Here is a 15,254-nt window from a genome sequence, read left to right as displayed (position 1 = left end):
ATAAACATTTTTTAAAAATTAGGCTGGACAATTCAACCTATGAGATTCCCAACCTCCTTAGGTACTAAAACATTTTGATGGGTCATGCAATATGTCCAAGAACCTCAACTGCTATTTTGTTACAGTGTATAATTTTTAGTGCTTGGCCCCCAAGTGAGAAACGCAAAAAGAATAAATAAGAACAGTGAACGAGTGAAACTGATTTTTACATAAAACGTTCCTGGCCAAGCTGATGGGAGAGGGTTGGAAACTTCCCCACAAGGTGGCAAACTACCAGCCACTGATTATATGCCACGCACTTGTCTTCCAGATAGAACGTTGTTTTGCTCAGCCCTTGAAACATTAAAACTTTCATTTTCAGGCTCAGACTGAAGTGGCGCATCTCCAGCCTAGAGCTACAATTATCACATACAAATTGATCTCTTGTGCAAAAAAGTCAAGATTTCCAAACTCTACATAGATAATAAAATGTCACAGAATATAAACTCCTAAACAACCACATTTAAATAATAATAATTCTAGAACTATTTTCCCTGCTTTTGAAACAAAAGCATTCTATTTGCCATTCTCACTGGACAAGCCAATCTGTAAAAATGGTAGAATCCAATTAACCATTGATTTCAATCCCCATTCATTGCCACTGCACAGGATTTGTGGATGCAAAGTAAACACGTTTTAGAGCACGTTACGAGATAGCTAATTTCTTTATAGAGTAACCAAAATAAATACAGACAAGATTTTGAGTTTTCCCTTTAGTAAAAATTCTCTTACTATCAAGTGTTCCTTGAATAGCTAAATTTAGGACTTCCACTTAGCTACTCTCACGTACCTGATTTTAGCAACACTCGGAACAACAGACTTGGCCATTCTTTCACAGTTTTTAAGTTTTGAACGCAGCTCATTCATCTCTGCTTCTTTAAATTGCAGTTCAGACTGCAGTGACTGTACCTGAAGTTCACAAACACAATGTTAGCTAAAATATATTTTCCCGAGACAAAAGAATAAGTTAAAATCAATGTGTAGTGAATCAATTTGAAAACATTCATGGTGTCATGGGCTTTAGACAAAAGCTTGTCTTTGTAAAACCTAAAGTAGCAAAAAACCTTTCCTGCCGAGCTAGCCAATCTCAAAATGGATCACAGTGCTTCAAGAATCCCTGGGCTCAAGAATTAAAATCAAGTTGGATTGGGGAGGAGGGATAAAAAGGTAGGACTCCCCTTCTAGTATCCGGAGGGTGCATATGGGCAGCACAATAGCACAGTGGTTAGCACTGTTGCTTCACAGCGGCAGGGACCCGGGTTCGATTCCCAGCTTGGGTCAGTCTGTGCTGTGTCTGCACGTTCTCCCTGTGCCTGCGTGGGTTTCCTCCGGCTACTCCGGTTTCCTCCTACAAGTCCCGAAAAACGCGCTTGTTAGGTGAATTGGATGTTCTGAATTCTCCTTCAGAACAGGCGGTGTAGTGTGACCACTAGGGATTCCACAGTAACTTCATTGCAGTGTTCATGTAAGCCTACTTGTGACACTAATAAAGATTATTATGTCTACCTGCAAGTAGATGAAAACAATTTATGACTCAACAGTGATGGCTTGACATGGTCAAGTAACCTGTCGATATTCAATGCCTTGGTTTGCACCTGTGCCTTCACCACATCATAAAGTTCATTCAAGAGACAAAGGGAAAATTAGGCACTGAAATCATTTTTTATGTTTCAATGCTTTTATGTTTCAATACTTATTTTTAAAAATATAATTATCTTCTGGCAGCAATGAAGCAACACACGGCAGTAATGATGGAAAAGAATGGATCATGTAATTCCTTACACAAGCTTTAATGTTGATAGGGTTGAATGAAGATGGGCGGAGGGAGGATTGTGTGGAATGTAAATGCTAGCATGTACCATTGGGTCAAATGGCCTGTTTCTGTGTTGCAGACACAATACAACTCAATGCAAGTTCTAAATTCAAAAAAGCAGTTCTAGGCAAGCAATGAATGAAGGATAGGCACTTTCCCATAGACAAGAGCAAGCTAAAATCATTCTACTGCACCCATTATCAGAAGTTATAGGACTGACACAGGACAGGTGTCAGGAACTGACTACAGAATCTTAAACAGTGTGGACCTGTGAAGGAGATGGCTTGGTGGGCTGTATTCCGAAATAGAGGTTATATAAGATTAATGAGAAACTGATCCTCTTGTGCCATGTTCTTATTGGTCTCATACCTTTCTGGAGAGCTCCTTTTCTCTCTGGCTTTGTGCTTCTGTTTTCTCCCTTTCATTGAGTAAATACTGTCTTTTCTGCTGGTCAAATTCAGATTCCACACTCCGTAAAGAATCTCGCAAAACTCGGATTTCACCATTTTTAACCTGCACTTCTTCTTGTAGTTCATTAAACTGCATTAATAAAACAAATTTTCAATGCATACAGAGTATCATGACAAATATCCTGAATAAACTCAAACATGTAATATCATTTACCTGGCTATCGGACATGCCTAGCTTTCGGGAGGTGGTATTTGTACTATGTTTATATTTTCATGTACATTGTTTATATTGCTGCTGTTACAATGCCCCAAAAAATACCTCAATAAAATGTTTATTAAAAAAAACAAAATGCTTCCAACATTCAGCAATGGCGGGCAGAACAGATGCCTGGTCAGACATGTGATGGAAATAAATTGGAGCCTTGGCCATCACCAGCAATAGCTGCAACATGCTTGTAACGCAGACTCATTTGGGGGTGGGGGGGGGGAAAGAGATGGGTGTTGTGCAGTTGACTCCAGTGACTGGTCAGCCAACGTGGATCACATTGATCTCAACACCACAGAGTTCTATCCCCGACCATCTGCTACAAGAGAGGATCTAACCATTGCCCTTGACATTCAATGGCATTACCATTGCTGAATCCCCCACAATCAACATCCTGGGGGTTACCATTGACCAGAAATGAATTGGACTAGCCATATAAATGAAATGATATGAAGTTGCTCAAGTGCAGAGGACCATAGGCTGCCCTTTTTGAGAGAGAGAGCTGACTCGCTCTCTGGTGTGATTTAACCCAAGGGTCACGACTCCTTAGGCTAGGGGCAGTTGAGAAGGCAGGACCTTCATGAATAACATCAGACAGTAGGGGAATTGAACCCGCGCTGTTGGTGTCACTCCACATCATGAACCAGCCAACTGAGCTAACTGACCCCCCAGCCATATAAATATTGTGGCTACCACAGAAGGTCAAAATGCTGCAGTGGATAACTCATGTATTGACTCACTAGCACCTGTCCACCATGTACAAGGCACAAGTTAGGAGTGTAATACTCTCCACTTGCTGGATGAGTGCAGCTCCAGCAACACAAAAGAAGCTCGCACCATCCAGGACAAAGCAGCCCACAAACATTCAATCCCTCCACCACCAACGAACAGTGGCAGCCATACGTACCACCTACAAGATGCACTGCAGGAACTCACCAAGGTTCTAGGCAGCACTTTCCAAACCCACGACCATTGTTTGATTCAGTAACAACCCTTTTAGCAGAAAAAGTACATATACACCACCTGTTGCCTCAGCTTCTCATGTTGTTCTTGAAGAACCTCAAATCCAAATGAATCAGTATTGTTACTTTGAATGAGACCATTCCCTGTGTAAAAAGGGAATAGGAAATTGAATTTACAAAGTTGGGATGCTCATCCCCAATCTTGCATAGCCACACTATAACTTTTGTTTATTGATTTCTGTTATGTGCACAACGTATGCATACAATATTTTTTCCATCTCTTGCTGTAGCCTCCTTCTCAGGATTCCATAGAAACCAAAAATGCTGTCTCTTTCTCAACAACTCTCCTCACCTCTCGCAGCCCACATATTTTCCCCTCTCTTCACATTTTCATTGTCCCATTTCTCTTTCCCATACTTTCTGCCCAAATTTTCTCTGACTGGTCTCTTCCTCCCTATTGTTTTCTATTTGCCTTTCTAATCCACGCATCTCCTTTTCTCTATCCGGATTTGTTTTCTATCATAAACTCACTTCTAAATTTATCCATTTACACTTTTTACATCCTTTTCCCTTTCTCATATTCTGCCAACAACTGTTAAACATTTTCTAGCTCTTATGCAGGAGTGAACTGCTGAGACTGTAAATAGTACAAGAAATTCCCACACCCGAGAAGGTGAACGAGCGGATCTGAAAACAACACTCAACCACTACATAATGATCCGGGACTGAGAGTGGGCTTTTACTCCACGGTTTTAGATGAAGGACTTCTTCCATCAGGCAGGAGATACAAAAGTCTGAGAACGCACAAACAGATTCAAAAACAGCTTCTTCCCCACTGTTACGAGACTCCTAAATGACCCTCTTATGGACTGACCTGATTAATACTACACTCCTGTATGCTTCACCCGATGTGTACCTTGTATTGCCCTATTATGTATTTTCCTTCTATTTTATTTTCATGTACTAAATGATCTGTTTGAGCTGCTCGCAGAAAAATACTTTTCACTGTACCTCGGTACACTTGACAATAAACAAATCCAACCCAATCCAATGTAATATTTGACATTTTCTATTAAGAACCACCTTTATAGGACACACAGTCCTGTATGTATGATGTCCATGCTCACTCTTGGGAAAGATGTATAAAATGTTTTCCAAAAGGGCACTCATTTTGCATTGAGGGCGGGTTGGTCAGTTGTTCGTCAAAGAGTTTAATAAAGTTACTGTTGAATTGATAGGGGAGATGTTTGCCTGAGGTTTTTGCTTAGAGTTTAAAGGATGTTGGATGCTTATTTGTAATTTCTTGATGATTTTTTTGAAAAAATTTGTTTCCGAAATATTTCCTTTGCGTTGCTTGTTGCAGAACTCTGTAAAAATGTATGACATGGGGAAGTCTTACACACATGCATAATAGCCTCGATTTTCAGTTTTCACACTAAATGAACAGAATCCTGCAATTCACAGATACTGGTAAGAATCAAGAGGACTATCCAGTTCAATGTTTTAAAAAATGGCCCTAATTATAAACAAATTTTGAATAGAATACTACAAATACTGGTAAATCTTGGAATTCCAAATAAATACGGAATGAAAGCAAAATGCTGCAGATGTTGGGAATCAGAAATAAAAGCAGATAACGCTGGGTCTATCTCATTTCTGTGACAGACTGACTACCAATATTCATTACAAGCCCACTGACGAGCTACCTTGATTACTGCGTCTCACACCCCGCTTCATGCATGAACTCCATCCCATTCTCCCAGTTTCTCTGACTTTGTTGTGATGATGCTACCTCCCAAAATGGTGCTTCTAACATGTCTTCCTTTTTTTCTGTGGTTGACAGGACACTCAGCCATGTCCGACACAGCTCCCGCACCCCTTCCCCTCCCTCCCAGAAGCATGAGAGTTCTCCTTGTCCTCACTGACCCTTGTTCCACAATTAACATATTCTGCTATCTTACCTTCATGTCAGCATCAGCAGCTTCTTTAGTCTTTTAACACTATATTAACACTCCCTTTGCCTTGAGAACATATGATCTTTGTCAAATCTCTCCTCCTTCCCTTCTATCTCGGACTTTCTACTTTGCTCAAAACGTTCGACACGCCCCCCCCCCCTTGAAGAATCTATCACATTTCTCCCTATTTGAGCTCTATCGGACAGTCACATGGACTCAAAACATTAACTCTGATTTGCTTTCCACAGACGCTGCCAGACCGGAGTTTTTCCAGCTGTTTTTATAATACAAATGGAATTTTACTTCATTGGTCACTGTAAGACAGTGCCCTGCCACCACTGTTCACAAACTTTTGGTATATGATCAAACTGCTTCTCCAACATTAAGATCGGATGAGTTGAAAATTGCTCAAGAAATCTTAAGCCATCTCATTCAGCTCTCATCAGCAATTACATACTCAAGTTGAGAATTCACAATTTCCCCTTATGGTGCACAACCTCACTCCTAAATTAATCTTTCTACTCCACATCCAATAGATCCTAGTTTGTCTTTGCTCATGTCCTCCGTCCAAACTTTCACCCACTGCTGCTGAGATTCCTTATCCATGCCTTGATCACTGCATTCACGTGCTGCATTTAATTGATTTTCGGACCACTGATCCAGTTCTCAAAATCCGCCACCATCTTACTTCACTCTATTGGGATACATTTTTATCCTCCATTCTTCAGATTCTGAATTACCAGTACTCCACACATCAACACGGATGGTCAACCTTTCAGCCAATAAATCCGTGGCTTCTGGAAATCATTTTCCAAACCACAATGCCTTTATACCTCCCCCTGCATTCAAACTGCCTTTTTTTTCCAACTATAGCTTCAGTCTCCTCTCTGCATGGCCTTTCACATCCTTTTCACATCCATTTCTTTTCCTAGTAAAGTGCTCAAAATGTGTTTCTATGAGGAGTGCTACATAAACATACATTATTGCCGTGTTTCATTTTGACTCTGTACAGGTGTAAGAAAAAGTAATGCCAATTTAAAAAGTTATTGCATGACCACAGCAATCAACTTTAGTTATTTTTTATACATTACTGTTCCCATTTAAATGTGTCACTGTCTTATCAATTACATTTTTAAGGTTTGTTAATGTCAATTACTTTAAGGTTGAGAGAAATAGGTGATGGTTATTAATCATATAAATAGAAAATTGCTGGAACACTGGGTTGTGTGGGAGGAAAGCTGTAAGACAGGACAAGTCAATAAACTCCCTGTTCCACCAACCGACTTGGATTCTATTAAAAAATGAACTTATTTTACAAAGTTAACAGGAGCAAGATTATGCAGAGATTAACTAGGCCATGGAGACCGTGCAGGTTGCAGATTCAATCATGAATCCCCATTAATATTAGTAACCTTAACTCAATCCTCAGCAACACGGTCACAAAAATTATCCTCAGCACTTCTTAGTTGATTAGGCAAACAGGTGCTGATGATTATGCGCATGTGAATGGCGAGGACATCAATTTCAGCTATGATACCTACCACCACTCTCTCTCCCCTGCTCCACATCCTCCCACCTCCCCCAGTCAAATGGCATGACAAAACAAGCCAAAAGTTTACATATAAATCATCTCCATTTTGAACTGGTGCTCAATTCACTATAACATGGCAAACGAGAAGAGAAAACCAAGAAAAGAACATTTAAGTATTATCAGCTATGAATTCAATATTATAAATGCTGGAATTAAAAACTTGCACATTACCATGAAGTTCCTTTACTGCATTTACATTGCTTAATGATACAGTTGACACAGCAGAAACTTTTGTCTGTGTGTCATTTTTCAGTACTGATGATTCTTTCTTTTTAATATTGCTCACAGGTGCTTTCATAGCATTGGGCACAGGCTTCACATCCTGACTTAAAACTTGTGAGGCTAGAATATCCAATTCCTCCAAATCATCAGCAGTGAAATCTTCATCATCTCCAAAAGGATCTTCATTTGTTCTTGTGGCTTGTTCTGCTTTGCGGCGTTTGTTTGGTGGAAACCCTTCACAGTCATGGTTTATGTTCTTTTTTCCTCGGTTTGAAAATCCTGAAATCCTTGAAACTGGAATTTCTGGTGGCAACCTTTCCATGCTATAAATAATAGAGCTGTTTCGTTTCTTTGCTGAGTTCATAAAAAGAGCACTTGATGACATTGCTCCAGTATTTGATCCTGCGGAGCAGCCAACAGATAATAAAACATTTATGAACAATATTCATCTTTTAATTAACCCTTTCCAATGTTTTTCAAAAGACAGACTGACAGAAAGCAAACACCTATACAGAGAAGACTGTCCTAATCCAAAATCGAATACCTTTACAACAAAAATTATTTAATCCAGATAAAAGAATCAGCAATATTTGTCCAACATGGGCAATTATAATATAGAACAGCAAAGGACCCCAAAAGACAATCTGAATCTGATCAGACAAATATCTCATAATTTGCTCCTTCCGACCACACAAGGCAGTCCATTCCCTACATTCACCACTACCATCAATTTGCATTTGTATAGCACCTTTGACATTGTAAAAAGTTTCATGTTGCTTTACAAGGATGTTATCCAATAAAATAAAACATTTAGTCACATAAGGAGATGATGAAATAGGTGACAAAACCTTTGTCAAAAAGATAAGTTTTGAAGACTGTCCTAAGGGAGGAGAGATGGATAGAGAAATTTAGATACAATTCCAGAATTTAGAAATTTAGTGACTGTAGGCACAATAACCAATGGTGCAACAATTAAAATCCGGAATGTACAAGAGGCCAGAATTGGAAAAGAAAAAAAGAGATCTTGATGGATGATAGAATTGAAGTGAGGAGCAAAGCTCTGCATATCTCAAGTGTATATCTCATCTAAGTTTGAGTCCATGGAGTCTGCATCTAAAGTTTGTAGCAATTTTCAACATATCATAGCTTAAATTTATCTCTTATGAATCTTAAATACTTTAAATAATGTCTCTCTTGGGCATCCTCGAGCTACAACCATGGCACATTGCTTCTTAAATTGGATGCATCTAACAAGACATTAAATATTTTTGTACCCGATACATTTTTTCCAATTAAGGGGCAATTTAGCGTGGCCAATCCATCTACCCTGCACATCTTTGGGTTGTGGGGGCAAAACCCACGCAAATAAGGGGAGAATTTGCAAACTCCACACGGACAGTGACCCAGGTCCGGGATTGAACCTGGGACCTCGGCGCCGTGAGGCAGCAGTGCTAACCACTGTGCCACCATGCTGCCCGTAACAGGACATAATGCAGTTCAACATTACTCACACTTGAAATAATATTCAGTTTACCTGAATCAACCATATGTAACAGATTCATTTATGGAATTTTGCACATGGCAGCCTCTTGGCGTGCTACGCGAAGGCGGGTTCCATTTTCCTATAGTGATAGGAGAAAGATGGAGAAAGTTTTCACATACTTCCCAGGAGCTGGTTGGACAGAATACTGGCAACAACCTGTAAACAAATCATCTACACATTCTTTCAACTAAAATCTGATGTTTGAGACATAGAAAAATAAAAAGGGGAAAGTGGGATTCCATGGATGATTCAAGTGAGCTTGTTTGGACAGAGCAAGAACCTACTCTGTGCTGAGTTCTCAGGTAATAATAATAATAATCTTTATTGTCACAAGAAGGCTTACATTAACACTGAAATGAAGTCAATGTGAAAAGCCCCGAGTCGCCACATTCTGGCGCCTGTTCGGGTACACAAGAGGGAGAATTCAGAATGTCCAAATTACCTAACAGCACGTCTTTTGGGACCATGGGAGGAAACCGGAGCACCCGGAGGAAACTCACGCAGACACGTGGAGAACGTGAAGACTCCGCACAGACAGTGAGGGGAATCGAACCAGGGAACCTGCCGCTGTGAAACAACAGTGCTAACCACTGTGCTACTGTGCCGCCCATTGGAGCACCTGAAGGAAACCCACACAGACATGGGGAGAACTTGCAAATTCCACACAGTCACCCAAAAGAATTGAACCAGAGCCCTTGGAGCTGAGGCAGCAGTGCTAACAAATCACAGTGCCACCCCTAGTTTACCCAATAACCTACTACATGCTCAATTTCTAACCTTGGTTCACAAGGTTACAAAAACCATAGTGTTGCATCTGCTTCAAAAGAAAAATCAATGCTGTGTAGTTGCGAATTCAGTCTTTTCTTCTCACTAAAAAGGGTCCAAGCTCTCAAGTCAGGAATAGAAAGGCAGAAAAATGCGGGTGCTGGAAATCAGAAATATAAGAACACGTCGAATATATTCAACGAGTCTGCAGTGTCTGTGGAGAGTTGAGGTCGGTGACCTTCCAATCAGAACTGGAAAATGATGTCAAGCTTTTATGTTTCATCTACCCCCGCCGCCGCCAACAAAGACATAGTGGCTGAAGACCTCTAAATGTTACGTCTCCAACAGTCCCAGTTCTGATGGAAGATCACAGCCTGAAGCATTTGTTTCTGCTCCTCTCTCCGCAGTCCTGCTGGGTACTTGCAGCATTTTCTGTGACAACTCAAGAATTTGGCACGCCCCCTTCCAAAAATAGACGTCTGGTTTCGCGCGTATGAATAAACGACACCCAGAGGACACAAGGTCGCCTGATTAACAACTGGGCCCCGTCGCGGTGGGAATTGAAAGCCCGCGAGGGTCCAACTCTGACACTCACAAAGCTTCGAGCACAAGGAGCTCTCCACTGACAGCCATGTTGCCTGCCTGCAGCAGCGTCACCCAGCCACAGCCAATCAACTCGTGGCTTCTTCCCGTTCACCGGCACCGCACACATCCCTCCATCCAGCTTTCCGATTGGTGCTCCCTATACCTACGGCATCCTCCTGGTTCAGATTCTATTTGGATACTGCATTTTGAAGCATCAATAACAATAGATGCCACGCATATTGAATTAATCATCGTCATATTCACTTATTCAAAAAAATGTTCAAGTAAAATGCCAAAGCTATACTCCTCTGCACTATAGTTCTGAATTAAAAGTTTTGGCAGCAACAATGGATTCATAATTATAGCATTTTCTGTTTTTATTTATAACTTTATAGAATTTACAGTGCAGGAGGCCATTCAGCCCATCGAGTCTGCACCGGCCCTTGGAAAGAGCACACTACTTAAGCCCCATGCCTCCACCCTCTCTTTATCCCTGTAACCCACCTAATAATGGATTTCTAATTTGGATGCTCTTCACCTAAAACCAATTTTCTTTTTCTCTCGAGGCTGCGAGGGAGCATCTCTTTTGTTTGCTCTAGATCATTGCTGGAGGCTGAGATTGGCAAAAGAAATAGGAGTGGAAATAGGCCATGGCTGATTTGTGGCCTTAATTCCACTTTCCTGTCTGTCGCCATAGCCTTCGACTCCCTTTGTCAGCCATAAATTTGTTTAACTCAGACTATCTGAATGACCCAAACAGCCTCCACTGTTGACTGGAAGAGAATTCCAAAGTACTAACTACCTCTGAGAAAATAAATTCCTGCCGCTCAACTCTTATCTTAAATGAGGGCGGCACGGTGGCGCACTTGTTAGCACTGTTGCCTCAGTGTGGAGTTTGCACATTCGCACAGTAGCATAGTGGTTAGCACTGTTCCTTCACAGCGCCAGGGACCCAGGTTTGATTCCTGTCTTTGCGGAATCTGCATATTCTCCCCGTATCTGCGTAGGTTTCCTCCAGGTGCTCCAGTTTCCTCCCACAAGTCCCGAAAGACGTGCTTGTTAGGTGAATTGGTCATTCTGAATTCTCCCTCAGTGTACCCGAACAGGGGCCGTAGTGTGGAGACTAGGGGATTTTCACAGTAACTTAATTATAGTGTTAACGTAAGCCTACTTGTGACACTAATAAAGATTATTATTATTCTCCCCATGTCTGCATGGGTCTCACCCCCAAAATCCAAAGATGTGCAGGGTAGGTGGATCGGCCACACTAAATTGCCCCTTACTTGGATTTTTTTTTAAATTTTTAAAACTCTATTTTAAATGGAAGACCCCTGTAAACTGTTCCCTCATGAGAGGAAACATCTTTCCAGCAACTTCCCCGAGAATCTTATATTCTCTCATTCTTCTCAACTCCAATGAGTGTACAGGCCAAACGTTTCCTCACAAGACAACCACTTCATCCCAAGAATCAACCTAGTGAACCTCTGAACTGCTTCCAATGCAAGTCTATCCCTCCCTAAGTATAGGAGACCAAAATTGTATGCATTTCACGAGGTGTATATGGTATCATACCTGCCCTGTAAAGCTTTCGAAAGACTTCCTACTTTTATATTCCATTGCCCCTTGCAATAAAAACCAACTTTCAATTTGTCTTAATTAAATGCTGTATACTGCATGCTACTTTTTAGTGATTCATGTAAGGGGACCCACATCCCTCTGTAGTGCAACATTCTGCAGTTTCTCTGCATTTAAATTATATTCTGTTTTACTATCCTTCCTGCCAATGTGGAGAACCTCACATTTTCCCACATTATACTCCACCTGCTAGTTTTTTTGCCTTTGTTTCTTATGCCAATACATCATCAACAACACTTTGAGCTCCTATCTTGTGCTTTTATGTGACACCTTAAATGCCTTTGGAAATTCAAATATTGCATCTGCTGGGTCCCATTTATCTACCCAGTTTGTTACATAGAATCCATAGAATCCCAACAGTGCAGAAGGAGGTAATTTGTCCCATTGAGTCTGCACCATGTGACGATTGGAAGATTTTAAGAAAATTGGTCCGCCAAATTTAAGGGTCAGGCTCTGGAGGTTGCACTGAAAATCGAGGCCAAGGATAAGTGCAGCGCAGAGGTTAGGGAGGACGTAGAGGCGAAAACCATGGAACTCCACGCCTTGGACTGTGAGCGTGACCGTGCAGTACCCCCGGATCGCTACGCGATGGGACCCGGAGGCCAGGGAGATATTTTGATTGGTAGGGTGTACCTTAAGGGAGCAGCACCTTATCGTATTTGGATGTACAAAGCTCTCGGTACTCCCGGAGTCCAGTAGGCAGGAGGTCACGTGGCCGTTGACTTTCACGCTGGTGGATGCGTTGGTCAGAGTGTGTGGTCTGGGCTGGTCGATTACCATGGATGCGAGTCGTGGTTGATCATCGGGTAGTGAGGCGGCCGCTGCGTCGGGGTCCTGAAACACCGTTGGTCTCTGTGTGCTGCGGGGTGGACAAGATGGCGACGCCGGGAGGTCCTAGGGGTCACAAAATGGCGGTGCCAATGGAACGCACGTTGCGGGGGTGGAGCAAGATGGCGGCGCCCATGAAACGCACGTGTTGTGCGAGGGAGAAGATGGCGGCGCCCATTGCTCGCACATGGCCAGTGGAGGATAGCGGCGCCCATTGTCCGTGACCGGGGAGGCGGGGGCACCGCTGCCGCTGAGCGGGCCTGGTGCAGGGGAGAAGATGGCGGAGGCCATTGCTCGCACATGGCCTGGGGAGGATAGCGGCGCCCATTGTCCGTGACCGGGGGAGGGGGGGGGCGACCGCAGCAGCTAAGCGGGCCTGGAACACCGCTGCGTAGTGGCCCTTCTTCCCGCAGGCCTTACAAAGGGCAGCGCGGGCCGGGCAGCGTTGGCGGGGGTGTCTTTGTTGGCCGCAAAAATAGCATTGGGGCCCCCCGGAGATCACCGGCTGGCGCTGGGTGGGTAGCGCCCCCGCTGGGGCGGCTGCCTGTGGGGTCCATGAAGCGTAGGAGGAGTGGGCAGCGCGGTTGGGGGCGTAGGACTGTACATTGCGCAGGGTGACCGTCATGGAAAACGCCAGTGTTTTAGTCTCTGCGAGGTCGCGCGTGGCCCCTTCTAGGAGCCGCTGCCAGATAACATCGGACCCAATCCCAGTTACAAAAGCGTCCCTCATAAGGAGATCTGAGTGCTCCTTAGCTGTATCGTCCTGGCAGTCACAGTGCCGAACTAATGGGATCAGGGCCCTCCAGAAGTCCTCGATTGACTCACCAGGTAGTTGAGTACGCGTTGTGAGCGCGTGTCTGGTGAAGAGCGTGTTCGTCTTCTGCTCATAACTCTCTTTGGGTCGAGTCATAGCGTCAGCGTAATTGGGCGCTCCTGGATCAGCGGGAAGATTTTAGAGTTGAGTCTGGAGTACAAGATTTGAATCTTCTGGAACAGGGGTCGGCGCCGCGTTGATATACGCTTCAAAATAAGCTAGCCAGTGCTGAAAGTCCTTTCTGGCGTCGCTTGCGTGTGGATCCAGCTGCAGTCGATCTGGTTTAATACGGAGGTCCATCTTCTGAATCAGATACTAATAAATTGAGGCACGATCAATTTGGCTGGAGACGAAGTTGAATTCAAACTGAGGCTTTATTAGTATCTGAAGTGTGGCCTCCTACAGCAGCTGACGAAATGACTGCTAGCTGAAGGCCACGCATATTTATAACCCGGCTCCTGGGCGGAGCTAGCATGCAGGGGCCCAGGTGAACCTGTAGTGCAGGTTATACCGTACAGCCCTTAATATAGGAACACAGTGGTTTGCCACAGTCCCGGAGTTGTCAGCCAAGATGGAAGCGAGACCCCGGAGATGAACTTCCTAGGGAAGACAAACAAATGGTCGTGAGGGGTCTCGTTCGTGGCTGTACAGAGGAGTGATCTAATGGAGTGGAGGGCGTCGGGGAGGACCTCCTGCCAGCGGGGGGTTGGAAGACTTCTAGATCGGAGGGCCAGAAGGACGGCCTTCCATACCGTCGCGTTCACCCTCTCCACCTGCCCGTTTCCCTGCAGGTTATAGCTCGTAGTCCTGCTCGAGGCGATGCCTTTGCTCAGCAGGTACTGAGGTAGCTCACCGCTCATGAACGATGTGCCCCGTTCGCTGTGGACGTACGCAAGGAAACCGAACAGTGTGAAGATGCAGTGCAAAGCCTTTATCACAGTGGCTGAGGTCATGTCAGGGCAGGGGACAGCGAAGGGGAAGCGGGAGTACTCATTGACGACGGTTAGAAAGTATATATTACGGTTGATGGAGGGGAGGGGCCCTTTGAATTCAATTCTTAGGGGCTCAAAGGGCCGGGAGGCCTTTACCAGGCGGGCCTTGTCTGGCAGGTAGAAGTGCGGTTTGCACTCCGCGCAGACCTGGCAGTCCCTGGTCATGGCCTTGATCTCCTAGGGCAGATTGCGGGCCTTAATGAAGTGGGTAAGCCAGGTGACCCCCGGGTGGCAGAGGTCATCGTGGATAGCCCGAAGTCGGTCACCTTGCGCGCTGGTGCATGTGCCGCGGGACAGGGCATCTGGGGGTTCATTGAGCTTCCCAGGACGATACTTGATATCGTAATTGTAGGTGGAGAGTTCGATCCTCCACCTCAAGATTTTGTCATTTTTTATTTTGCCCCGTTGTGCGTTGTCAAACATGAAGGCGACCGACCGCTGGTCGGTGACGAGGGTGAACCTCCTACTGGCTAGGTTGTGCCTCCAGTGCCGCACGGCTTCCACTATGGCTTCTGCTTCCTTCTCGACCGAGGAGTGTCGAATTTCGGAAGCGTGGAGGGAGCTAGAGAAGAATGCTACTGGCCTGCCCGCCTGGTTGAGTGTGGCGGCCAGTGCGACGTCTGACGCATCGCTCTCTACCTGAAAGGGGACGGACTCGTCCACCACTTGCATTGCGGCCTTGGTGATGTCGGCCTTGATGTGGCTGAAGGCCGAGCGGGCCTCAGCCGTCAGGGGAAAAGTGGTGGTTTGAATAAGTGGGTTGGCTTTGTCCGCATAGTTGGGGACCCACTGGGCGTAGTAGGAGAACAGCCCCAGGCATCGTTTGAGGAACTTG

At 44.3% G+C, this 15,254-nt stretch overlaps 1 protein-coding gene across 2 annotated transcripts in view; it reads right to left on the bottom strand.

Moving 5' to 3' along the window:
• atrip (ATR interacting protein) overlaps positions 1 to 10,306 on the bottom strand; it is a 36,001-nt gene extending 25,695 nt beyond the window's left edge. Inside the window, exons 1-6 of one of the 2 annotated variants that reach the window (XM_072472650.1) lie at positions 10,161 to 10,306; positions 8,792 to 8,879; positions 7,207 to 7,659; positions 3,551 to 3,633; positions 2,222 to 2,392; positions 830 to 948 (exon numbers count right to left, since the gene is read on the bottom strand). In XM_072472650.1, the coding sequence (XP_072328751.1) occupies positions 830 to 948; positions 2,222 to 2,392; positions 3,551 to 3,633; positions 7,207 to 7,659; positions 8,792 to 8,819 (854 nt within the window). In that variant the 5' untranslated portion in view covers positions 8,820 to 8,879; positions 10,161 to 10,306. Of the gene's footprint in view, positions 1 to 829; positions 949 to 2,221; positions 2,393 to 3,550; positions 3,634 to 7,206; positions 7,660 to 8,791; positions 8,880 to 9,577; positions 10,121 to 10,160 lie in introns of those variants that run through there. The other variant, XM_072472651.1, reaches the window with a different exon arrangement.
• Between the last annotated feature and the right edge of the window lie 4,948 nt (positions 10,307 to 15,254).

The sequence above is a fragment of the Scyliorhinus torazame genome, chromosome 13 (assembly GCF_047496885.1).
Source record: "Scyliorhinus torazame isolate Kashiwa2021f chromosome 13, sScyTor2.1, whole genome shotgun sequence".
In the NCBI taxonomy this organism is placed as follows: Eukaryota; Metazoa; Chordata; class Chondrichthyes; order Carcharhiniformes; family Scyliorhinidae; genus Scyliorhinus; species Scyliorhinus torazame.
This window is presented reverse-complemented; position numbering and strand designations above follow the sequence as displayed.